This window comes from Rhinatrema bivittatum, chromosome 11 (assembly GCF_901001135.1).
Source record: "Rhinatrema bivittatum chromosome 11, aRhiBiv1.1, whole genome shotgun sequence".
Lineage (NCBI taxonomy): Eukaryota > Metazoa > Chordata > Amphibia > Gymnophiona > Rhinatrematidae > Rhinatrema > Rhinatrema bivittatum.
This window is the reverse complement of record NC_042625.1, coordinates 58,793,458-58,820,740: the sequence shown is the minus strand read 5'-3', so window position 1 is coordinate 58,820,740 and position 27,283 is coordinate 58,793,458. Positions and strand designations below refer to the sequence as shown.

Below are 27,283 nucleotides of genomic sequence, written 5' to 3'. Positions count from 1 at the left end.
GATCAGTTCATGGCTCTTTCAGGGTTTTTTCAGTTTCTCCAGATAAGACAAACTGCCCTTTGGATACCATTGCTCAAGGCAATGCAGCACTCAGAATAGATTCCTGGGGATTTAGACATGTCTTCTACCTCAATAGATGATCAGAGTAAAAATGATGAGGTTTATATTCAGTGAGATGTATCCGGCTAGTTTTTTATTTAACCAGACAAATGGCAGGATCTGAAAATCTTGTCCTGCTGACTGGCCCAAGATAGTCGGATAACTGTTTATCTGGCTAAAAAGGGGATGGAGACATATCTAGGTAGAGGCAGCTATCCAGCTAAATAGCCAGATAAATGCCGATTTTCAGCAAATAGCAGTCCTAAAGTTAGCCGGATAAATATCTGCACCACTGAATATCCCTGCAAAGTTAGCTAAATAAATTTATCTGGCTAACTTTACTAACTGGCCAGTAGCTGAATATGGCTCTCTATAGAATTTACATAATAAGCACACTTTATGACCAAATAACTTCACTGAAAATTGCAAGATCCAAACAAGAGAAAGGGGCATCTTATGGATTGATACGATCCGCTGCCAAGAGCACTAGTGCTTGTTCTTATGTTCTTACCTGTAACAGGTGTTCTTCACGAACTGCAGGATGTCAGTAGTCACACATAGGGTGACATCATCTGATGGAGCCCAGCCCAGAAAAAACGTATGTCAAAGTTTCCAGAACTTTCACTGTGTTTCACTGAGCATGCCCACACATGCCACTATGCAAAGCTTTCACGTGAGGGCCCCTTAGTCTTGTATTTTAGTGAGAAAAACACATAAATCAACACCATGGGGAGGTGGGCAGTTTTTGTGAAGGCTGACATCCTGCTGTCCTCAGAGAACATGGATAAGCAACTCTGCTTTCTCTGTAGACAAGCAGGATGGCATGCCTCACATGTGGGAAATCCCTGCCACAGGCTATATCCAGAGCCTTTGATAGTGCCAGAGATAACTTCAAAGATATCTGAACCAGTGCCATGCTTGGATACCGCATACCTTGCCTCAAAATGAACTCAATGAGCTTCTTGCTCACAGGGGAAGCCCTAAAATAGTGATGGCACCTGAAAGACTGCCCAGCTCTACATCATTTTACAGGGTATTTTACCATCCTAGTCTGAAGGTTTGGAAACCGAGAAGAGGTGACCATACCAATCTTTGACTCTCTCTTCTGACAGCCAACTGAGACTCCAACTTCTGGACCAAATTTTATGCCAACCATCCACCCGGATTTTGATTCCAGATTGGACCCTGCTGCAAGCCCAATGCCAGATTTTGTGTCTGTTCTGCCTGACTGGTCAGCAAGTGATGAAGTCATTCCAGAAAGGATACCCCTGATCTAACAGGAATTATTGCATAAGTAAAGTGGAGCATGCAGAAGGACCAAAATCTTTTGAGCAATATCAATACCCCTACCAGTTTTCTGAGGTTACTGGGATGGACTCTTCACCTGCCAAGCTAGACCCTGCTACCAAGTTAGACTCCATCCTGACCCTGTGCACAAGGATGGTGCTGCAGTCAGAACTCCTGAGGAGACACACTCTATGCCTGAAGGGGGTACTTCACACAGGGCTCCAGATACATCACACATTAAGCTTGAATGAAGCAATCCTTTGGCTACAGAATTGGATTTTGAGGTCTGAGGGACTAGACAAGTCTGAGATGTTAAGAAATGTTTGTTTATATACAGTCTGAACTAACCATTCTGTTCTTATTTCAGAAGCCACTGATCAAGAACCTAGCCCTATGCTGACAGGTCCTGTGGGTATGGCTCTTGAAAAGCCTCTAAACAGGGGATGTATTTGCTCCCAGAACTAACACACACATTTCCATTGCAGTACTTCTTATTATATCTCCTGGCAAACCTACTACTAAGGGGGATAGGGTGTGCTCCTGGATGCCAGATCTCAATGACCCAAGTTAGAGAGAGAACACTATCATTAGCGGGTCCAATATTATGGAACACAATGTCACTCGAAATAAGATTAATGAGAGATTTAAAACTCTTCAAAAAAAGTTTAAAAACATGGCTCTTCAAAAAAGCTTTTCACAGTGAGATCGGTGAGTAAGAAACGCAAAAGAACACAGACACACAGCTGAAAGTCACCTAACAGCGTAATTGCTTACTATATTATTTTTTCTCATAATTAAGTATTAATTTAAAAGAAGTACAGTATAAAACATATGATTATCCTATCAATCATATAAATGGAAATACCAATCCACTATTATAATTTTTGAAACATGTAACCGAAAAATTTATTGGCACCTACTAGATAATTTATAAACCAAACCAAACTTATTTACGTGCCTATTTGTAAACCGTTGTGATGGTGCATTACTAAACGACTATACAGAAAAGTTTTTAAATAAATAAATGATTCTTTGGAGTGCCTGAAAGACTCCCCTTGAGAGCCAGTACTGTCAGGGGAAAGAAATCACATTTCCTGGTTTTGAACCAAGGACTGCACAGCTCAAGACAAGCATGTTGTGCATTGAGCCACAGGATGGCTCAGAGAAAGCCTGCTTCAACCTAAAGATAGCCTACAATATGGCCCTGCCCTTGAGGCTCCAGATTGTCTTCAGCGGACTGAAAAGGAGTCCTGGAACATCTCGTAGGTGTTCCCAGCATTTAGACAGCATGGATGCCAAACAAAGGTGTTGAATTCCAGAGGAGACCCTCAAGTTCTGCTGCTATATGTATTAATGTTATATTGTGCTGTCAAGTTGTTGAAATCTTGTACCATGTCTAGGAGTTGAAGTCTTGTCTCCCATCATGCAGCAGTTACTACCCTTAACAGAAACATGGGAGCTACTACCATTTAACAAATAAACCTTGATGCTTTTGATGCAACTGCAACATAACATCTGTGCTTTGATGACGGGAAAAAAGGGGCATTGGATTCAAACAATTAACGAGGGTCCCAACTTGTTTAGTCTGGGGTACTGATAAGCATGGGGGTAACCCACATGGATCTGCAGTTACTATCCTCAACAGAAGGCATGGGATTACTACAGTTAACCAATAAGCCTTGATGCAACTGCAAAATCGCTCTCCACTTCAATGGTGGGGGATAAAGAGGACTTGGATTCAGCTGATAACCAACACGGACCCTGACTATTACAGTCTGGGGTACTGATACGTATAGGACAGGCCACGTCCAAAAGCAAAGCATGTCAAGGAGCATTGTCTGAACTTTCAAGAAGGCTCCTGACCCAGTAAAAATGTTGCTAGCAGTAATTTTTTTTTATGGGTTTGACAGTTGCTTGGTTTTGATTGTAAATATTATTACCCTTATCAGAAGGCTTGGGGATAATTGCATATAGTGGCAATTGCTACCCTTAAGAGAAACATGGGGGTAGCCTGTATAATGTGGCAGATACTACCAGAAAAAGCTTGCTGGGCAGACTGGTTGGACCATTTCTGCTGTCATTACAATGAAACTTTGAGTGTGTGTAATTACTGAAAAGAATCTTCAGTCACTGGTCATCATCTATACAGATGAGTACCGTCTTGATCCTGTAATCAATATACCTAATCTGGGATGGCTTGATTACCTGGACTGGAAGCAAGCCTTATCCTACTTCTGATTTACCTTTTAAGTTACCTGCAGTGCATACGTCAGAAAGTGTTCTGTTGGTCGCATCTTTATATAAATCACTATTGCAGCATAATCCTGTGTGAATGTACTGCAGAGGTCTTAAGGCTGGCAGGAACTCCCTTCCTGTGGCTTAAGATGGACCATGCTAAATGCCTGGTCTTGGGTTTTTAAGGAGGGTCTAGCTTCTGAAGTAATTCTGATATTAGCTGAGTCTGCTGGAAGGTGTTGTCCACTTTCAGCGTTTTCTCCAGGGTGAGCCCTGGATGCCAATACACCCAATTCTGCATGGGCTGGTCCAGCCCATCCAGGATCTGCTCCAGAAGGATGAGATTGGCTACCTTGAGACTTGTCTTTGCCGGGTTGTAGCCACTTTAATCCAGCATCTTTTAGCAAATGAAGAAGGCTTTGTGGAGTTTCCCCAGGCTATAGGGTGCTTCTCTGGAATTTTTGTTGGTATGTTTCCATCATATACCCTGTTCTTTCCAAGATGGCAGTTTTGACATTGGAGTAGCTGGCTCTCCAATCTGGACTGGCAGCTTGAAAAGCTGCTTGGATTTTGCCGGCAAGTCGATTTGCCAGCTAAGTGGTCCATCTGGCTTCTGGCCAGCCAGTCAGGAGGGAAGTTCTTTCAAAAATGTTTAAGAACATATCCGGTTCTTCACCAGCCTTCATCTTAAACAGAACATGAGGTAAAGGGCTTACTTGGATCATCTGGGTCAGCACAGTCTGTTGTTGGCTCAAAATCCCTAGCTGCTGGTCAAACTGTTTGAGTAGAGTTTGCCTCAGTCTCTGGATTTGCTGCTGCTCTTCAGCAAGGGCCTGTATTACTCATTCTATGCTAGCCTACTGGTTCTAGTAGCACAAATGTTCTCTTGAACAGTTCTGCTCTGTTCAGAAGTACATACAAAACAAAATTTTCCCTTAACGGGGAACCAAAAACACATACAAAACAAAAACCCACCCCTGTTTGGCTCTGACTCACTAGATAAATCCTTCTCTTCAGATGGAGCTATCCTTTTTAGCCTGCTGTATAATAATCTCTGGCCACAGCTGCAATCAGGACCCAGGAGGAAAAAAAAGTACTTTCTTTTCCTTCTCTTTTTGGCATGGTTCTCTGCCTGTGTAAAACTTAGTATAGAAATCCCTAAACTTACACCATATGTGGCACTATGAGTGGTCAGTGGCTGACTAGAGAACAGACTCAGGCTGGACTCTGGCTCTTTTCTCAAACTTTTTATTAATCACAGAAAAATGTAACAAAAGCAGCTCTGCTTACCTTAGTAATTCTCAAAACAAAAGACAGCAATACTGGCATTCCCTAGGCTTCTTTGTTTTCCCTGGGGCCTCCATGTTCTCCCTGGGCCTAGCTTCTTATCCCTTTCTAAGGAGAATGCTCTCATAGTGGAATCCCTTCCTATCTGTAGCTTGAAGTGGACCAGGCTAAATGCCTGGTCCTGGGTTTTTAAGGAGGGTCTAATATACAGTGTGTGTGTGTGTGTGTGTGTGTGTGTGTGTGTGTGTGTGTGTGTGTGTGTGTAGGAATCTGTGAGAATGAGTGTATGTGTGGAAGCCTTTGAAAGTGAGACCATATATGTATGTGTGTGTGCATGTGTTAGAGGGAGCCTATGAGAGTGAGAGCATGTGCATATGTGTAGGTGTGTAAACCTGTGGGAACAAGAGCTGGTTTGTGAGAGTGCATGTGGGAGTGAGGAAGCCTGTGAGTGTGTGTGAGGGAACATGTGAGAAAGCATGTGAAAGTGAGATCCTGCATGTATATATGTGTATGTGTGAGGGAACCTGTGGGAATGAGAACCTGTTTGTGTGTGTATGTGTGGGGAGGGGAATCTGTGGGAGTAACAGTATGTTTATGCATGGAGAAGAGTGAAAGAGAGGGACTGGGAGGAAGAAGGAATGGCCAGATCTTCCTCGGACCTTCGAATGAATCGCCAGTAAGGTTTTTAATATATTAGAATTGGAGAGTCTGCCCTTCACAAAAGATCTATCCATGGAGACCCTCTTCCTGGCCAGATCACTGACTACTGCATCTCTGATGTTTCGTACTGGCCTTCTCCAACAGGAGGAAATAAATTTAATCATCATTGCCAAAGCTGTCTATCCTATAGTCCTGGGATTACCCTGGCTCCAGCGACATTGTCCTCAAATTGATTGGGCCACCCTACAGCTCTCCTGTTGGAGCCCAGAATGTTTGAGCAACTGTCTGGAGCAAGTGGGACCTCCATGCATGACCGTGACTACAATCTTTCCTGGTATCCCCACTCAATATGTGAGGATGTGTTTTCAAAGAAAAAAGCAGAAACTCTACCTCCTCACCGCTTGTATGACTGCAATATTGAACTCCTCCCAGATACCAAGCCCCATTGGGGAAGGTCTATCCCTTGTCTTTCCCTGAGACCAAAGCAATGTTGGATTATATCCAGGAGAATCTAGGGCGAGGCTTCATCCGGCTTCCTTCCTCTGTGGAGGGAGCCGGATTATTCTTCATGGCATAGGACGATGGCTCACTTGGGCCATGTATTGGATTATCGGTGGATTAAACACCATCACCAAAAAGGATTGCTATCCCCTGCCATTAATATCGGAACTCTTTATCTTCAAGGAGCTATGATATTCACCAAACTAGACTTCAAGGGAGCATACAACCATGTCCAGATCAAAGCTGGTGATGAGTGGAAGACCGTTTTTAACACTTGAGACAGGTATTAAGAGTATTTAGTTATGCCTTTTGGGCTGTGCTATGTACCCGCAGTCTTCCAAAAGTTGGTTAATTAAATTTTTAGGGACCAACTTTAAATTTGTGTAGTCATATACCTAGATGACATATTAATCTTCTCTTTGGATCTCAGCACTTATCACCGGGATGTTCACACAGTCCTACAATGTCTACAAGAAAACAACTTATTCGCCAAGTTGGAAAAATGCCTTTTTGAAAAGGAAAAACTGCCCTTTCTGGGATACATTGTCTCACGTACTGGATTCCATATGGACCCTGATAAAGTAAAAGCCACATGAGACTGGTCTCGCCCAGTGGGATTTTGAGTACTGCAGAGATTTTAGGGATTTGCCAACTACTATCGCCAGTTTATCCCAAATTACTCCTCCATGGTGGCACCCCTTACTGCCCTCAACCAAAAGGGCACCAATAACTAATGACTAGCCCTACAAAGCCATAAAGACTTTCCAGGAACTCAAAGATGCCCTCTTGAAGAAACCTTGCCTCCATCTTCCAGACCCCATGCATCCTTTCATCTTAGAAGTAGATGTCTCCACACTGGGGGTAGGCGCAGTTCTAAACCAGTATTTGCCAAAAGGAGCCCTTCAGCCCTATTCATTCTTTTCAAAGATATTTTCTCCCACAGAGCATAACTCTGGTATCAGCGTCAAAGAAAACTACTGGTCAACAAATTGGCTCTCGAAGAGTGGCATCATCTACTTGAGGGAGCCCAACACCATATCACTATATGGACCACAAAAGTTTTGAACACCTTCATCATGCTCAACAATTGAATGTGAGACAAGCTCGCTTCAACTCTGAAATGTGGTATCACCCAGCTCTCAAAAACCTATGGGCCGATGCTCTCTCACACTCCTTTCAAGTTGAGGACATCCCTGAGTCTCTCAGGCACATCATTGATCCCACTAAGATTCTACTGGCCACCTCTATGACTGTCCCTGCAGGGAAGATAGTCATATCTCCCAATTTCTTGAAAAGATATTAAAATGGGTCCATGACTCCCGTATCACAAGTCACCCTTGACAGCCTCAAATCCTTGCATTGCTTCAGCAATACTATTGGTGGCCACAAATGAAGCAGGATGTCAGGGCTTATGTTGACTTCTGCCCTACCTGTGCAGAGCAGAAAAAACACTGCACGGCCGACCCTGGGAGCTGTTATAGCCGAGCCAGCACCTAGGGAACCCTAGACCCGCTTGTCCACAGATTTCAAAGTAGACCTCTCTATCTCAGAAGGCGCCACTGTAATCTGGGTGGTCATAGATCATGTCTCAAAGATGGCTCATTTTGTGCCACTCCCAGGCCTCCCTTCTGCACCAAAATTAGCACGGATCTTTACACTCCATGTGTTTAATCTCCACGGCTTACCTAAGTACATCCTGTCTGACTGGAGGGGGGGGGGGGGGTTGCAATTCGCTGTGAAATACCGGTGCTTGCTCTGTTAAAACATTTCCTCTAAATATAGATCCTCACCAAATGAGCATAATCAAGACCACACACTACAATTCACCCGGTGTATAATTTTTACAAAATGTTTTTTACATATAGGTGACCCTCTATATACCACCTTGGCACTGTTGATAACAACAATTCTATATACCAATTTCTTCTTTCTAAAAACATTTTTTAGAGAGCAGGAGATGGTTTCATATATTTTATAACACCATCCAGGTGTCAATGTTATTTCTTTTAATCATTAACACACCTTCCGCCTCCAATAGTTTATTTTAAATTTTTATGTTAAATGCCAAGCTGGGTTACAGAGCGTAAACCCTTTATTTTTAATCACTGTTTGTGTTCCATTGTTAAAAAAAAATTTTTTTACTGTGTCTAGCACTTTTTTATTTTAATAAGCCGTCCCGGGACCAACTGCAAAGTACTTAGCTTTCTAGCGAATGTCTTTTTAGGGAGAAAAAAAGACATTCACTAGAAAGCTAAGTACTTTGCATTTGGTCCCGGGACGGCTTATTAAAATAAAAAAGTGCTAGACACAGTAAAAAAAAATTTTTTTAACAATGGAACACAAACAGTGATTAAAATTAAAGGGTTTACGCTCTGTAACCCAGCTTGGCATTTAACATAAAAATTTAAAATAAACTATTGGAGGCGGAAGGTGTGTTAATGATTAAAAGAAATAACATTGACACCTGGATGGTGTTATAAAATATATGAAACCATCTCCTGCTCTCTAAAAAAATTTTTTAGAAAGAAGAAATTGGTATATAGAATTGTTGTTATCAACAGTGCCAAGGTGGTATATAGAGGGTCACCTATATGTAAAAAACATTTTGTAAAAATTATACACCGGGTGAATTGTAGTGTGTGGTCCTGTTAAAACATTTGGCATCATGCTAGATTTCACTGCAGCATACCATCCCAAAGGAAATGGACAGTCTGAATGCATGAATCACACACTGAAAACCTTTCTCCATGCCAGGACAATTGAGCCACTCTCTTAACATGGGCCAAGTTCTCGCACAATACCCATGTCAATGCTGCTACTGGCCCTCTCCATTTAAGTTGGTTTATAGGAAACAACCATTGCTACCCTTGCCACTCCCCATGACTGTGTCCTCTCCAACAGCCCAACTGTCTGCCCAGGAATTACAAGAGCTTTGTGAACAAACCAATACTCTTATCCAGGAAGCTTCTAACAGGGCCAAAAGAACTATTGATGCTCACAGAAGACCAGATCCTCCATTTAAAGTAGGAAAGAATGTATGGCTAAGCACACGATATACACTTGAGAGTGCCTTCCGTGCGTTTGGCCTCCCGCTATATTGGCCCCTTTTCTACACTCCAGCATCCCTAATCAACCAATGATCAAATTGATATAGGAAGAGAATAATGAATCATGGGTTGTAGGATAGTGGTCCAGGAGTGACTAGCTGCTAGACTTAACCACTTGGTATGGAAATTGTTAGAATGTATTTTGTGCTAATGAGAAAGCTACTTTGGGGGCCAGTTATTCTAAATTCAAATATGTGCTCCTCTGCCATAGAAGCTCTACTAGCAATGTATTTCAGTAAAATCAGGACTGGCTAAGCCTTTCCCTTACAAAGTAGAGTTTGCTAGCAGTCCTACCTCCCTGATAGTAAAACTGCACAATTGTGAAATTAGGTGGATAAATTTAGCTGCTGTACCAGGGAACAGTTTCAAAGACTTCAATCTCTCCTGGCTGAAGGGTCAATTTTAAAAGCGTTGCTCACACAAAAATGCCCATATATGCAAGTATGTGGGCCGCATGTGAGCAATACAGATTTTAAAAGCCATGATTTAGGTGCAGATATGTTCGTTTGTAGCAAAAAGTAAGGGGATGGAAAAGGGGTGAAGCCAACTGTTATGCACGTTAACTCCATATTTTAAAACCCAATGGCCACAACACATAGCAGCTTGTTAGCCTCATAACTTTACTGCTGCTCCTGATGAGAAGCAAATCTGCAGATCTCACATTTTAGGGCTTACATGACAGGGTGAGGGCGGTCACAGTCAACTAAGAAGCATGCAAGATGAAGTACCAAAGGGATCTGGATGACTGTGAGATTGATCTGGGCAAACTGGTAGAATATTTGGAAAAACTAGGAATGTCCTTTGTGCAAGCATGCTTTAAAATCTGCTTACATATGAGCGTAAAAGCTGGAAAAGTGTTATGGGAGATACATGACGTATGTTTGCTCGAGTAACCTTTTAAAATTAGGAGCATACTTACGTGCGATAGGTGTATTTTAAATCATATGCGCACAAGTGTGCACATGATTTAAGTTTCAAGCGTTATCTCCGCTCACATACAGCGTGTATGGGCACATGCATGCTCATTTTAAAATTAGGGAAACTGATTAGAGTGGTCCCAATATTCGCAGAGGGTGATATGAAGGTCCTTCTTAGAAATTTGAAAATTAATAAATTAAAGTGTATACATTTTAATAAGACCTTTTGAAACCACTTTTCTCTCTGAATTTTGAAAACTAAAATTTGTACTGCAGTTACGTTTGATTATAGTAATATATATAGCCTCTCTATAGTTCGTTTGCATTATATTGACTATTTCATGTGATTTACAATTTTGATTGGCCTCCTCCCTGCATTGCCATTTCCAGAAGAGTTAAAAAATGTTGTCCACATAACTTCTAAAATCATGAAATCCTTGCTGTGCTTTTGGCAATTTAGCAAATATGACAATGATGTTCTCTACCAGTTGTTCTTCCTTACGTTTATGAAAATTAATCACTCAATTAGTGACAATAACCACCTGATGGACCAGCCACTATATATTCTCTCCTGATGTTCGTGGAAGCAGAGATCATGGGCAGTTTGATGGCAACGCAACAGATACAGCAGATGATATGAGATAACAGCAGATGATATGAGATAACAGCAGCAACTCTTCGAGTGCAGAGACATGCTGGTTTCAGGTGGGTCTCACATATCTTTAAAAATTCCTGGTGGCTGTTTTGCTGTGCTTTGAGAGCAGCTGTAGTTGGGTTTGGAATGACAGGGTAAGATGTCCCTCTATCTGCCCCATTGCTATCCCACTGCGAGCACAGTCTCATAACAGAGGGATTTATCATTTACACCCCACCATGATCACTATGGCAACCACATTTTTGCTGTTGTCTAGGCTCTGAAATACACACAGCATATGCCTTCCTGAAATTGCCTCTTGATGTTTAATTTATTTTATCATCAATTCTTAGCTTTTTACTCTGGGTAGCAGTAAAAAAAAAAAATGATTCTCGAAATCTAACTGTCCCATCAAATAATGAAACAGAACATTGAAAGTTTCCATAGACGAGAAAGAAGCACCATTTAACATGGTGTCCAATCCATACTACCAGAGGTAGCTGAAAAAGGCTAGGGGATTAATAGAAAGGAAGATGTGCCTCTCAGATACAGCTACCACTAATTTAAAAGATAAAAAAGAAATGGAGACAGGAAACAATATCTGCATTATGCTGCTTAGCAAGGGGCTCCCACTTCCAACACCCATCTCCTATTGTAATTTTTGCTTCATTAATTCCTGCCTCTGAAAACAGACTGCCTGCAAGGATGACTAGGGCAAGATGATGCCTATATTGAACAGCCTAACCTCTGGAAAACAAAGCTTCTGATGAGGGAAATCTTCCTTTTCTCTTTCTGCTTCAAAAAGAAGCTGTACTTACTGCCTCAAAAGTACACCTGGCATAAAGTAATACCAACCCTCTATCAAATCAAGTCCTTCTTGAAATTACATAGAAATATGATGGCAGAAAAAAAACAACCTATGGCATATCTAGTCTGCCCATCCAACCAACTAATTTAGTTTTACAATTCCCAACACTCCCTTAGAGATCCCCTGCATTTATAACATTCTTTCTTGTATTCAGATATTGGTTTTGTCTCCACTATCTTCCACAACTACTAATATTAATTCTTAACATTTCTATAGTGCTACTCGATGTAAGCAGCACTGTACAAACACACAAGAGACATTCCCTGCTCAACAGAGCTTACAATCTAATCAAGACAAACATACAGGTCAACAGACAATTGTTACAATTAGTTATTGAAACTGAAGGCAAAACAAGAGGCTTAAGATTTAAAAGCAGTCTCAGAAAAGTGGGTTTTTAGATGGGAATTAAACAAGGTGAGAGAAGGAGCATGATGCACCAGCTCAGGAAGTCTATTCCAAGCACATGATGCAGCGAGGTAGACAACACAGAGTCGAGAATTGGTGATAGAGGAGACAGACAGAATTAGGAGTGACTTGTTTGAGTAAAGGGCATGAGGAGGGGTGTAGAGAGAGAGAGAAGAGAGGAGAGGTAGTAAGGAGCTTTAGAATGAAGGCATTTGTAAGTAAGTAAGAGGAGCTTGAACTGTATGAGAGGAATGGATAGAGAGCCAATGCAGTGACTTCAGAAGAGGGACTATATGTGTGTAGCGACTTTGGCAAAAGATAAATCACGCAACTGAATTTAGGATGGATTGTAGTGGAGAGAGATGGCTCACTGGGAGACCTCTGAGGAAGAGATGAGAGATTGGATAAGGGTTCTGGTAGTGTGTTCAAGAAGAAAGGGACAGATTTTGGCTATGTTATAGAGAAAGAAACAGCATATTTTAGCAGAGTTTTGGATATGTGTAGAAAAGGAGAGAGAGGAGTCAAAGATGACTCCTAGGTTACAGGCTAAGGGGACCAAGAGAATGACTGTTATTCACAGAAATGAGAAAGGAAGAAGAGGGTAGGTGGGCTTAGGGGGAAAGATAAGGAGCTCGGTCTTAGCTATGTTAAGTTGAAGATGACAATGGGACATCCAGGTAGCAATGTCAGACAAGCAGGCTGAAATCTGGGACAGGATTTCTGATTACATTTCTGGTTTAGAGAGGTAGATTTGAGACTCATTGGCATAAAAATGGTATTGAAAGCCATGAGAGGAAATAAAGAGAATTAGTATACAGGGAGAAGAGAAGAGGACCCAGGACAGAACTCTGAGGCACACCAACTGATAGTGGGATGGCAGTAGTGGAGGATCCGCTGGAGGAAACACTAAAAGTGCATTGGGAGAGATAAGAAGAGAACCAAGACAGGACAGAGTCCCAAAATCCAAGTGAGGACAGAGTATCAAGGTGGTGATCAACAGTGTCAAAAGCCATAGATAGATCAAACAGGACAATAAAGAGGTTATTTGATACTTTGGCAATGGCTGTTTCAGTTGAATGCACAGGGTGAAAACTAAACTGGAATGGATCAAGTAAGGCTTGAGAAGTAAAAATCAAGACAATGGCGGTTCAAGCAGTTTGGAGGCAAAAGGGAGGAAGAAGATAGGATGATAGTTGGCAGGACAGGTAGGTGCCAAATGAGGTTTATTTAAGGAAAGAATGAAGAAAAGGAGGGAATGAAGAAAAGAGGATTTATATTCAGACAACAACAAAGGACTGAATTGCACAGTCTGGGTAAACAAATAAGCATGGGAGTAGTTGCTTATTGCGGTGGTTACTACCCCTAACAAATTAAGCCTGATACTTCACTTTGAATGCATATCCAGCACAGCTCACTGCTTCAATGGCAGGGGGAATGAAGTAATAGGAGTTACATACAGCCAACATCTAACAAGGCATTGATCTGAGCAGTATGAATATACAAACATCGGGGTAACTTGCTCGATATGACAGTTACTACCCTAAAAAATTAAGCCTTATACTTCACTTTGATACAGCTCCAACACTGCTCTCTGCATCAATGGTGGGGGTGGAAGGAAATTATAATCAAAAAGCTACCAATAAGGGCCCTGAACTCAGCGGTCAGAGTAACAGATAAGTATGAGAAAATAAGTGTGAAAGCTTGCTTGCTGGGCAGACTGGATGGGCCTGTTGGTCTTCTTCTGCCGTCATTTCTGTTTCTATGAGATATGATCACATCATATTTGAAGGCAGCAGGAACAGTAGGAGTAGAAAGTGATACATTCAGGATGTGACAGATGGAAGGTATGACTGTAGAGGAGAGAGAGCTGAGGAACTGAGTGGGATAGGGTCAGACGAACAAGTATTCAGTTTGAATGAAGACAGAAGATGGGCAGTTTCCTCCACTGTGACTTCAGGAAAGGAGGATAGAGTGGCGGAGGCTAGGGGGAAGGGTAGAAGAAGGAAGTGGGAGAAAGGGAGGTAAAGGTGACCTGGTTGAGAACTCAAGACTAATTTTGTGAATCTTGTTATGGAAGTAGTCAGTCATAGCCTAGACAAAAAGTGAAGGGGGGGAAAGGAGGCAAGGGAAGTTTAAGGAGGGAAATGAGTATGGCAAAGAGATGGAGAGGGTTTGATGCAAGACAGTTTGTCAGATGGATGTAATGTTGCGACCGTCGCTGCCTGACATCTCCACTCTGCCCTCCTTATCTCCTTGGCGACTCCCTCTTGCTCAATTGGAAGGTCGGCTGCAGCAGCGTCATTCTGCTGACTCCCTCTGGTGTCCCCGGAGCGGCTCAACGCTGCAGACCGCCATGATTCACAAGAGCCTAAGGGCGCGCGCACGGCATAGCCCCGACTGATGTACCAGCAGTGGCGTGAAACTCAGGGGCGTCCCCCTGAGATGACGTCATCCATATCGGATATATAAGATCACAGAAATCGCTAACTAATCGAGTTAGCAAGGAGTTGGATACGGACCAGTTTCGCACTCTCCTAGCTACTCTACCTCCTCAGACTTACTAGGGGTACCTGCTCCTTGGGGGCCCTCGCTCTCTCTTTGTTTTTCAAGTCACAGTCGGGAACCGGTACTCACTCCTCGAGAGCCCATGTTCCCGGACTGGTCGTTGAATACTTATTCTGCCTGGAAGTCATCGCTGCCTACTACACTAGTGAGTCACCTTTTCTCTCTCAGAGCTTTCCCTGGAACCAGGTACTCGCTCCTTGAGGGCCTAATTCTTTCCAACACCTGGACTACTTCTAGAGACTATTGTGTGAGTGTTACCATCAAGGTTCTGTTCCTGAACTCTGCATATCCTGCCTACTCACTATATTCAGTTTCTCTACAGCTCAGTTATCCAGGATTGCTGTTCCAGTACCTGAGGGACTACAGCCCTGCCGGGCACTTCCAGCTTACTACTGCCACCTCTGGTGGTTCAATATACTGTTTAATAAAAGTACTAGTGTGTGTCTGTCTCCATAATCTGAGCCTGACCAGTGGTCCCCCTCTCGGGATCTTCCCTCAGGGGTGTGGTCATTTGCCACCGGCCCAAGGATCCACCCACAACTTCCTCAAACACCAACATGTAGCAGTCTTGTTTGACAAATGAAATAGCACACTGGAAGGTGGTCAGCATGAATTTGAAATGCATTAAATCTGCATTGGTGAGAGAGATCACATGATGCGGTGAGCCTAATGAGTCACACTCTGCTAGAGCTCCGGGTGCCACCCTTTCAATTGTGAGAAATTTTAAATTAACAAATTCCCTTAGGCTCCAATTGCAGGACTATTTCTATATTAATGGTGTAGAATGTTATTGGTGCACTTTGGAAGGGGGATATTTCAGCAAAACTGCTTAAAAAAAGATAAAGAAAAGGCGGAAAAGTGAGATTCTTTAAGCATGGCTAATATGGAGGAACATATGGTGCAGAGACTTACCAATACGGTTGTTGCAGCCTTAGAACATAAATTTGAACCCATCAGCAACAACTTCTCTGAATTAAAAGAATCGATGGTTGGCATGGCAAGGAGAATGAATATAATGGAAGACTGGATTTTGGTGGTTGAAGAAGTCACAGTGGCTCTGAAATCTTGCATATGCACGCTGAAGAAGTCCTTAGCTGTGAATGTTGCCAAACTAGAAGACTTAGAAAATCGCTCTCATAGAAACAATCTGCTTTTTTGGCCTGCTAGAAAGTATCCCAGAGAGTGATTTGCTGGAAACGATTGAAAGCTGGCTGCAGTGAGAGCTAAATCTGCCCAATCTGGCTGGAAAACTTGTTGAGAGAGCGTACAGGCTTGGGCCTAAGCAGGATGCAGAGGCTCGCCCGAGAATCGTGATTGCCAGTTCCTGAACTCATCACAAAAAATGGCAATATTCACAGCATACAAAAAAATGAGAGGTTTAAAATTCAAGGATCACAGAGTACTGGTTTTTCAGGACTTTTTAGCGACTGTCACAGTGCAATGCCGGGCTTTCGCCCCAATTGTGGTGAGTTTAACAACTGTAACATCAGATTTGCCATGCTGTTTCCAGCTAAGTTGAAGATTTGGAAGAAAGGTAAGGTGGCCACATATGATTTGCCAAGCCAAGCAATTTGAAAAGAAGTTGGCTGTAGAGGCAAAAACTCACAATAGAAACTTTATCCGAAGCATAAAGCCTGCAAGGGAGTCGGTTGGACTGTTAGATGATCAAGGGAATAAAGGGGCACTTAGGGAAGATAAGACCATCGTGGATTTCTTTGCTTTGGTGTTTACTGAGGAGGATGTTGGGGAGATACCCATCCAGAGATGGCTTTCAAGGGTGATGTTTCAGATGAACTGGACCCAATTTTGGTGAACCTGGAAGATGTGGTAGACCAGATTGACAAACTGAGGAGTAGTAAATTACCTGAACCCGATGATATACACCCCAGGGTTCTGAAAGATCTAAAAAATGAACTTTCAGACCTATTTCAATTAATTTGTAACCTATCATTAAAACCATCCATTGTACCTGAAGACTGGAAGATGGCCAATGTAACCCCAAAATTTCAAAAGGGCTCCAGGGATGATTTGGGAAATTATAGACCTGTGAGCCTGACTTAAGTTCCATAACATTTAGATAGATATGGTTTAATGGGACACACCCAACATGGATTTACCCAAGAGAAGTCTTGCCTCACAAATTTCCTACATTTTTTTTGAAGGGGTGAAAAATCATGTGGACAAAAGTGAACCAGTAGATGTGGTGTATTTTGATTTTCAGAAGGCGTTTGATGAGGTCCTGCATGAGAGGCTTCTAAGAAAACTAAAAGTCATGGGATAGGAAGCGATGTCCTTTTGTGGATTTCAAGATAGTTAAGACAGGAAACAGAGAGTAGGATTAAATGGTCAATTTTAACAATGGAAAATGGTAAACAGTGGAGTGCCTCAGGGATCTGTACTCGGACCGGTGCTTTTTAATATATTTATAAATGATCTAGAAAGGGGTACGATGAGTGAGGTGATCAAATTTGTGGATGATAAATTATGCAGAGTAGTTAAATCTCAAGCAGATTGTGATAAATTGTAGGAGGACCTTGCCAGACCAGAGGATTGGGCTTCCAAATGGTAGATGAAATTTAATGTGGACAAATGCAAAGTGATGCATATAGGAAAAAAAAACCCTTGCTATAGTTACACAATATTAGGTTCTATCTTAGGAGTTACCACCCAAGAAAGAGATCTAGGTGTCATAGTGAATAATACATTGAAATCATCCGCTCAGTGTGCTGGCAATCAAAAAAGCAAACAATGTTTATTTATTTATTTTATTTAGAAACTTTTATATACCGGTATTAGTGGGGACATCATACCGGTTCACATATTAACAAAAGATTTAGAAGTACATTTCAACAGGGGAGGCGAACTGGGCAGGGGGTTAACCTAGAGCAGTAGGGAAAATAGATTAAACAACAAGAAATCAACAAGAGGTCATAACAAGAAGACAACAATGTACATTGTGATTAGATTCCTTAATATAAGGAAAAGGGCGGTCACCTAGGGGGTATGAGCAATAGAGGGAAGGGAGGGTCTATTCTGTGTAGGCTTGGTTGAACAGGAATGTTTTTAGTTTCTTTTTGAATTTGATGGCGCAGGGTTCAAGGCGCAAGTGGACGGGTAGGGAGTTCCAGAGGGCGGGGCCGGCAATGGATATGGAGCGGTCACGGGTGGATGAGAGATGAGCTGCCTTCAAGGACGGTACATGTAGATTACCTTTGTTGGCAGATCTGGTGGCTCGGGAGGACAGGGGCGCAGTGAAAGGGAGGTCAAGCCAGTTGGAGTTGTGTGTGTGGATAGATTTGTGTACTATGGTCAGGGTCTTGTAGTGTATACGGAAAAGGATGGGAAGCCAATGTAGATCCTTGAGGACAGGGGTAATATGTTCGTGTATGCGTGTGTTGGTAATGAGCCTTGCAGTGGCGTTTTGCAAAAGTTGAAGGGGTTTTATTGAAGATAAGGGGAGCCCTAGGAGGAGGGCATTACAATAGTCCAGTTTGGAGGTAAGGGTGGCTTGGATCACTGTGCGGAGATCTTGGGTGTACAGCAGGGAATTATTAGGAAGGGAATGGCAAATAAAACGATAGATGTCATAATGCTTCTGTATTGCTCCATGGTGAGACCGCATCTTAAATACTGTGTGCAATTCAGGTCACCGCATCTCAAAAAAGATATAGTTGCTCTGGAAAAAGTGCAGAGAAGGGTGACCAAAATGATAAGGAGCATGAAACGGCTGCCCAATGAGGAAAGGCTAAGGAAGTTAGGGCTGTTCAATTTGGAGAAAGAGATGACTGAGGGGGGGATATGATAGAAGTCTACAAAATCATTAAAGAACTTGAACAAGTTAATGTAAATTGGTTATTTACTCTCTCACGGGCCAAAACAGTAAAAGTCGCGGGAGAGCCGGCGAGCGTCCGCTCTCCTGACGCACGCACAGGCCACAGGCCTGTATCTTCCCATCTGCAAATTAGGGCCCACGGTAAAAGGAGGCGCTAGGGACACTAGCGCATCCCTAGCACCTCCTTTTTGACAGAAGCGGTGGCTGTCAGCGGGTTTGATAGCCAACGCTCAATTTCACTGGCGTCGGTTCTCGAACCCACTGACAGCCACGGGTTCGGAAAATGGACGCTGGCAAAATTGAGTGTCCGTCTTCCAACCTGTGGGCAGATTTTTAATTTATTTTTTTTATTTTTGGGGCCTCCGACTTAATATCGCTATGGTATTAAGTCGGAGGGTGTACAGAAAAGCAGTTTTTTCTGCTTTTCTGTACACTTTTCTGGTGCCGGCCAAAATTAACTCCTGCCTTTGACAGGCGTTTATTTACGAAAGTTAAATGTGCGACTTCGCTGCACATTTTACTTTCTGTATCACACAGGAATGACTAATAGGCCCATCAACATGCACTTGCATGTTACGGGCGCTGTTAGTTTCGGGGGGTTAGCCACGTGTTTTCCACATGCTATTACCCCTTACTGTATAAGGTGTAAAAATAGCATGTCAAAAACGCACGGCCAAATGGGGGCTAACAGTGCTCTCAGCCTGAGCACACTTTACTGCATCGGCCCGTCAGATAATAGAACCAGGGGGTACTCCATAAAGTTAGCAAGTAGCTCATTTAAAACAAATTGAAGAAAATTCTTTTTCACTCAGCTTATAGTTAAGCTCTAGAATTCATTGCCAGAGGATGTGGTTACAGCAGTTAGTATAACTGAGTTTAAAAACGATTTAGCTAAGTTCCTAGAGGAAAAATCCATAAACTGCTATTAATTAATAAATAATAGTAGCTTGAGATTTATTTAATATTTGGGCACTTGCCAGGTACTTGTGACTTGGATTGGCCACTGTTGGAAACAGGATACTGGGCTTGATGGACCCTTGGACTGACCCAGTATGTCATATCATATGTTCTTATGACCCCATTGGACAAGTTGCTGGTGAGATTTACAGCTCGGCAAAGGAGGATCGATCTTAAATGTGTTTACTATGACTACCCAATGGTTTACAAGTAGATACAGTAATGATCATTACATTATTCCCTATTGGATAAGAGGAACTAGGGAAGGAAGGGTGTGGGGGCTAGAAAGGAGGTCTTGTTGTATTAGACTGAGGTGAACATTGGTTACTATGTTTGTCAGTTTATGGTGTTTGAAATGCTGTGAAAGTGAAAATCAATAAATACATGAATGAAAAAAAAATCTGCATTGGCATGGGTTTTTAGCCAGGGATGTTTAGCAGAGCAGGCACAGGAACGTAGTAGCAAATTCTAGGGGTGAACTAAGGCTGGGGTTTGGTGTGTCCTACAGAACAGGTGAGGGACAAGAGTGCCTAATGCTGAAGAGAGTATAGTGTTGTAAGAAAAAACTGCTTAGTCAACTGACTCAGACAATGTCATGTAGGATAGGAGAAATAAAACAGTAATGGAGAAGATACAAGGGTCAACAGTTTTGAAATTCCTGAAGGTGTAGATGGTGACTGGATGTGTCTATGAGGGAGGATGGTTTAGTTTGAAAGTTAATACACATGAGCTGTAACTGCACTCAACAATTATAATTTAAACACCACAAGTGCAGTAAATTTTTCATAATCCAATTCAATTTCGGCAACTCCACTGTTTTAATATGTGTTAAAACAGTGGAGTTGCTGAAATTGAATTAAAACCTTTTTGAAGAGTACTTGGACTATGAAAGTTTTACTGCACTTGTGGTATTTGAATTAGTATGAAAGTTACCATAAGGTTGTCTAAAATAGGAAGACTGAGGTGGAGAAGACAGAAAGACAGCAGATGGATTACTTCCACTACCCTCTCTGTAATTAAATATTTTCTAAGCTTACTCCTGAGTCTACCCCATTTCACCCGTATCCCATGTACCCTCATTCGAGATCCTCCTTTCTGTTGAAAGAGGCTTGCCTCCTGTGCATGGAAACCTTTGAGATATTTAAATGTTTCTATCATATCTCTCCTATCTCACCTATCCTCTAGGTTATACATGTTTAGATCTTTAAGTCTATCCCCATAAGCTTTAGAAAGAAGACTACTGGCCATTTTAGTATCCACCTTCTGGACTGACGGTCTCCAGAATTATACACAATATTCCAAATGAGGTCTCACCAGGGAACTATAAAGGGGCAATATTTATTTATTTATTTTAAAATATGTATAAATTGCCTTCTAGATTACAATAAATGTCCCAAAGCGATGTTCATTTCATAAAACACTCAAAATTCAAATTAATGTCACCTCCCTTTTCTGCTGATCATTCCCTTCCCTATGCAGCTAAGCATTTTTTTGATTTATGCTATCGATTTATCCACCTGTTTGGCCACCTTAAGATCACCAGATACAATAACCCCCAAATATCACTCTTTTTTGTGCTTAGAAGAAGCTCATCTCCAACACCGTATCTCTCCCTTGGGTTTTTGCATCCAAAATGCATTCCTCGAGCTGCCTTGGATCTCTCCTCATTTTCCACACCTTTCTGGCTTCTATCCTGTTGTAGATTTTGGTATCAGCAGCAGAAAGAGAAATCCTTGCTAACAATTCTTCCGCTAGGTTACTGACAAAAATGTTGAAAACCGTTCCAAAGTATGCTGGTTTCTCCCACTGTGGTGAGGGCTGCCATGATGCTGAAAATGCCAGCTGAGGAAGGGTATAACCCAAAATGCTGCTGTAGTTATTCAGGAGAATTTCTGATTTTCTAAGAGTAGCATTTTGGGGCAAACGCCTTCCTCAGATGCTACTTTCAGCAGTATGGTGATCCCCCACCCTAATAGTGCTTCAACAAAGGCACATAGATGAGTGTGCCTACTAGACCATCATTATCACTTTCTATAGCAGCCTCTAAAACATAAACTAAGAGTGTTAAGGTTGCAGAATTATTAAGTCTGTATATCAATATATGTACATACAGTACACACATACATCAATTTCGTAATACATGTTTTACTTGGGTCAGTAATTTAGTTCAAATCTTCCATCAGTGAGCAAAAGCTCTAAGAGATATCTCCAAAAGTACAAAGAGTAATTTTTATTCAAAATTGTTAGGATTTCTCTTACTGTCTCCCTCACTCTCTTTATATATGTTTGTTAAAAATAAAAAAGACAGACAATTCAACTAAAATAGCGCCCCTTTAAGTAATATCTTCACCTGTTGGGTTGCTGTGAAAGTCACTTACTTGGGTGTATGAGCCTCGTCCACGCGATGCCCCACTTGGAACTCATGGGATTTGCTTCTATGTAAGGCGGTGAAGCCAGGGATGAGGTGGATGAGTTTGCGGGAGGATGGAGGCGGCGTCCCGGGTGGCTTCAGCTTGTTCTTCCGCCTCACGGGTGGTGTGCCAGGTGGTGTCATCGTTGTAACGATGTTAGGAGTCCGTGGTGGGATGTGTGCAGCATGCCGCTGCCGTGGGGAAGGTGGTAGAGAACGGTGCCCAGATTCCACTGGCTGGCAATGCCCCGGGTAACCCTCCACAGTCAGATGGTCAACATGAGTGTATACCGAGCTGTGGGCTGGAGCAGGGTGGCAATAGTGCTGGATGCTCTTGGACTGGACTTTAGGGCTCTGTAACAGGTGGCTTCTGATCCACTGGGGTGGACTCTGGAGTATCATCCTTCCCAGTTTCAGGCCATTGAATAGCCAAGTCTTGCTTGGAAAGGCCACTTCCTATGTTCAAAAACAAACAGAAAAAGACTGAAAATGTTAATTCTCTTTTCAGTTTAAAATCTCAAAAGCTTGAAATATTACAAGGAAAATGATATATACAATTACTTACTTATACACACTATCATCTTATGCACAAACACAGACTTTAAGAGCAAATAAAGAGAGAGGAGGAGAGATTTTGAAACAGTTGAGGCCTGTTGGGAAAGGTCAGTTAGAGAGACTCAGGGAAGAAGAGGCAGAAAAGCAGGTTGCTATGACTGGGTAAAGGTTTGCTAATCTATGCAGGGATCAGGACAGTGAACTCCCTACTTAGTCTGAACAGTTACACAGAAAACAAACAGACAGCACATTAAGTAGTCTCCAGTGTTGGATTGGAAGCTGCTTTAAATGCCCCTTTGGCAGAAGAGTTGTATCAAGCTCAGAATAAAGAAGTAGTGTATGGCAGCTGCAGAAAAGTCCCTGATAGGTGTACTGTAAGCTGTTTCTGCTGCCTCTCCAGTTGTAGATAAAAGACTTCCAGATCCACTGCTGTGAAGTGTGAGTACTTCTGTGATAGGGAGTAGACATTGAGCACAGGGTTCTGGGTTAATCTTTGTTTTTGAGCTGCTTTTACCCCATTTTTACTCATTATTTCAAAGAAAGTTAACTATCTGCAGCATCTATAAACCACAGGATTACAAGCCAACCCAAGTTTGAATTTTCTAACAATTAATCCTTCAAGCCTTAGCCCCATTACAATACCCAAGGGGTGAAGGGACTCCTCCATTTGCTTCTGTTTGCATTGTGCTACAATATGATCTGCCACTCCCAGAAGATTAAGGACCCTTCACTGCTAATTCCTGGAGTCAAGGAACTGTACATAACACAGTGCACATCTGTGGAAAGGGTGGGGAGAAGCGTCTCTACTTATGTATGAACAATATTGTGCTCAGCAGTTAGTGGAGCTGTATACCCACCCCCGACAAAATATAATGAGCTCACTGATAATTCAAAGGTATACCAGGCCTGAGTACCAGCAAATACAAAAGGTTTTATTACTTTAATGTGTAGAGACCCTCTGGCCTCCACTAGATAGCCTTAGATCCCTTTCCTTAGATAGACATAAGAACATAAGAAATTGCCATGCTGGGACAGACCAAGGGTCCATAAAGCCCAGCACCCTGTTTCCAACAGAAGCCAAAAACCAGGCCACAAGAACCTGGCAATTACCCAAACACTAAGAAGAACCCATGCTACTGATGCAATTAATAGCAGTGGCTATTCCCTAAGTATAATTGATTAATAGCCATTAATGGACTTCTCCTCCAAGAACTTATCCAAACCTTTTTTGAACCCAGCTACACTAACTGCACTAACTACCTTCTCTGGCAACAAATTCCAGAGCTTTATTGTGCGTTGAGTGAAAAAGAATTTTCTCCGATTAGTCTTAAATGTGTTACTTGCTAACTTCATGGAATGCCCCCTAGTCCTTCTATTATTCGAAAGTGTAAATAACTGAGTCACATCTACTCGTTCAAGACCTCTCATGATCTTAAAGACCTCTATCATATCCCCCCTCAGCCGTCTCTTCTCCAAGCTGAACAGCCCTAACCTCTTCAGCCTTTCCTCATAGGGGAGCTGTAGTAGTAGTAAGGGAGTAGTAAGGGAGATACCATGGCATCAGCACCTTCCCCTGAGGATTATCAGAGATGACTGTATCCCTGCCTAGAAGGGAGGGTCAGGTCAGAAAGATGTGTGGTTTTTTGAGTTGGCTTCCAGAGAGTGAGGAGCTGTTTTTGGTTATCCCTGCCTAAGTTAGGGTGTACCCACCTAACTATGGGGTTTTGAAAAGGAGGAGATTCTTTTCAGTGTATTCCCTGCCTGTGAGGATCTGCTTCAGAGTTTTGACAATAGATTTTTGTTGGACTTTGGATAGTTTCAGATTTTTTTTCTGAGGGTAAAATTGGAAGACAGGGAGAAAATGGATGAGGTGGAACAACAGTGGGTCAAATTAAAAGAAGTTATTTCAAAGGCAACAAATCTATACTTTAGAAAAGAAAATAAGAATAAGGTTCTCAAAGGAGGTGGCTAAAAAAACAAAGCAAAAAGAACAGTGTTCATGAAGTATAAAGAATCCCAAAAAAGGGAACACAGGGAAAAATATCTGTTAAAACTGAGGGAGTCGAAGAAAGAAATAAGGAAAGCAAAAGGTCAAGCAGAAGAAAGGATTGCCAAAGAGGTAAAGCGAGGTGACAAAACATTTTTCAAATATATCAGAGAAAGAAGGGAGGCCAGAAGAGGTATAATGAAAGTGAAAGGTGACGAGGAGCAATGTGTGGAGAGAGACAAAACAAAATGGCGGAAATATTAAACAAATACTTCAGTTCGGTGTTCACTAAAGAAGACCCTGGAGAAGGACCATTGCTGGTTAAGAAGACCATAGTTGGGGATGTGGTAGACAAAACTCAGTTTACAGAACAAAATGTATGGGAAGAGCTATGTATGGACAAGGCCATAGTGTCAGATGACGTACATCTCAGGATACTGAGGGAGTTCAGAGATATTCTGTTGGATCCACTAAAGGACCTGTTCAATAGATCACTAGAAATGGGAGTGGTGCCACGGGACTTGAGAAGGCCAGTTGCTTCACAAGAGTGGTAGCAGAGAAAAGGCTGGAAACTACAGGCCCGTTAGCCTCACCTTGGTGATGGGAAAATTAATAGAGATGCTGCTGAAGGAAAGGTTAGTGAACTATCTACAACTGGGTGGGTTACTGGACCTGAGGCAGCAAGGATTCACCAGGGGCTGGTCCAGTCAGACAAATCTGCTTGACCTTTTTGATTGGGTGATTAGAGAACTGGATCAAGGAAGACCACTCAATGTGATCTACTTGGATTTCAGCAAAGCTTTGGATACGGTCCCGCATAGGCAGCTTGTGAATAAAATGAGAAGCTTGGGAGTGAGCACTAAAGTGGGGGGGTGGATTACAAACTGGTTGATTGATAGGAGACAGCACGTAATGGTAAATGGAACCTATTCTGAAGCCAGAACTGTGTTAAATGGAGTGCCACATGGATCCGTATTGGGACCAGTTCTTTTCAATATCTTTGTGAATGACATTGCAGAAGGGATAGAAGGTAAAGTCTATATATTTACGGATGATATGAAGATCTGCAACACAGTAGACACACCTGAAGGAGTAGAGAGAATGAAAAGTGATTTAAGAAAGCTTGAAGAGTGGTAGAAGATTTGGCAGCTGGGATTCAATGCGAAAAAGCGCAGCATCATGTATCTTGGATGTGGTAATCCAAAAGAGCTGTATATGATGGGGGTGAAAGACTGATATGCATGGACTAAAGGAGAGATCTTGGGGTAATAGTGTTTGGCAATTTGAAGATGGCGAAGTAATGTGACAAGGTGATAGCTAAAGCCAGAAGAATTCTGAGCTGCATAGAAAGAGGAATAACCAGTAAGAAAAAGGAGGTGATAATACTTTTGTACAGGCCTTTGGTGAGGCTGTGCTCACTTGTGGAGTCCAAATCTCAAAAAGGATAGAGACAGAATGGAGGCAGTCCAGAGAAAGGCAACTAAAATGGTGTGGGGTCAGTATCAGAAGACTTATAAAGAGAGGCTGAAGGATCTAAATATGTATACCCTGGAAGAGAGGAGATGCAGGGGTGACATGATACAGTTCAAGTTAGTCAGAAATGTTTATCCGTCTAACTTAGCCAAATTCTCCATGGCTAAATACTGACCCCTTTATAAGTAAAACCTAATGGCTTTGGAGATTTGGACAGTCATCAACACATTCCTAATGAAGTTGTTTACTAAGGAGGTGAGTTCTCATCTTTACATTGTACAACTTGGGCACTTTGTACTAGCATAGCAGAAAGTAGCAACATAGTTTAATCTTTGGTGAATGCCTCAATTACATACTGGGAGAAAAAGGGAAGAAGAGAGGGCCAGATCATGGACAGGTAACACAAGGCTTGTGTTTCTTAAATGATTCAGTATAAATATTTTCAGCAGTGATCAGAGGGCATACACTGTGTGTATCTTTATTTAAAATGTTTATATTCTGCCATAATATATTAATTGTTCTAGGCAGATCACAATCTAAAAAAACATACAATTATATCACGAATCTAACAATCAAAACACAAATGCAAAATAATTAAAAAGATTCACAGTGGCCAAACAATAAGTACATAGCACATCTATTCAGCCAAAAGCTAGAATAAAGTAAAAGGTCTTAACCTGAATGTGAAGGTTTCTGGCAGTTAAAGGCAAACAATTCCACAAGATAGGTCTGATAAAGGAGAAGGCATGCCTGCAAGTCTCTCAAAGTCGTAGAGATTGAAAAGCAGGTATAACCAATTAGGATTGAGTAGCAGAATGCAAAGAACATAATGGAACATGTCTGTATCATATCAAGCAGGTGACTTGGGGTCTCTCCAGTCATATCTTTAAAGACCAGCATAATGACCTTGAAATTTAGTCTCTCATCCACTGGAAGCAGAGAATAACTCATGGAAATAAGGGATTCTATGATCTCACATTGGATAGCCTGTAATGAGGCATATCGCAGCATTCTGCAACAGAAGCAGCACATGCAATATGGACTTGGGAGCCCAATGTAGAGTATGCTGCAGTTCTGGACAACTTGGAAATCTTTTTGTTCCAAAATATATTTTAAATGCCACAACAGTCTAAGTTTAAACAATGTGAATTTAAGCATCTTTTTGATCTGATCTCTTATTGATAATTGTATCCTACCAGAATCACAAATTTCTGCAAGAAAAGGAAACACTATGGCATCTGTTTGTAAAAACATATTCTTCTAGCACTTGGATCACCTGACTCATCCAACCAACTTCAGTCTTGTTGGGACAAGATAAGTTTACTACACAAAAGGCAGTTATTAATAACTAGAACACAGGCTTAAGATGCACCATGGTTTCAAAGTGAGTCTGACTGCCAGAAAAAGTTGAACATTGTCTACGAAGATCATGTATTTGATATCAAAGGATGCAATCAGTTATCTCAATCAATTGGAAATATATGTTAAATAACATACAGGAAAC

At 41.9% G+C, this 27,283-nt stretch overlaps 1 protein-coding gene across 1 annotated transcript in view; it reads right to left on the bottom strand.

Moving 5' to 3' along the window:
* The window catches only part of KSR2 (kinase suppressor of ras 2), a 611,851-nt gene that overhangs the window by 441,991 nt on the left and 142,577 nt on the right, over positions 1 to 27,283 (bottom strand). The window contains 2 exon segments of the mRNA XM_029571387.1: positions 21,733 to 22,155; positions 22,157 to 22,220. Coding sequence (XP_029427247.1) covers positions 21,733 to 22,155; positions 22,157 to 22,220 — 487 coding nt within the window.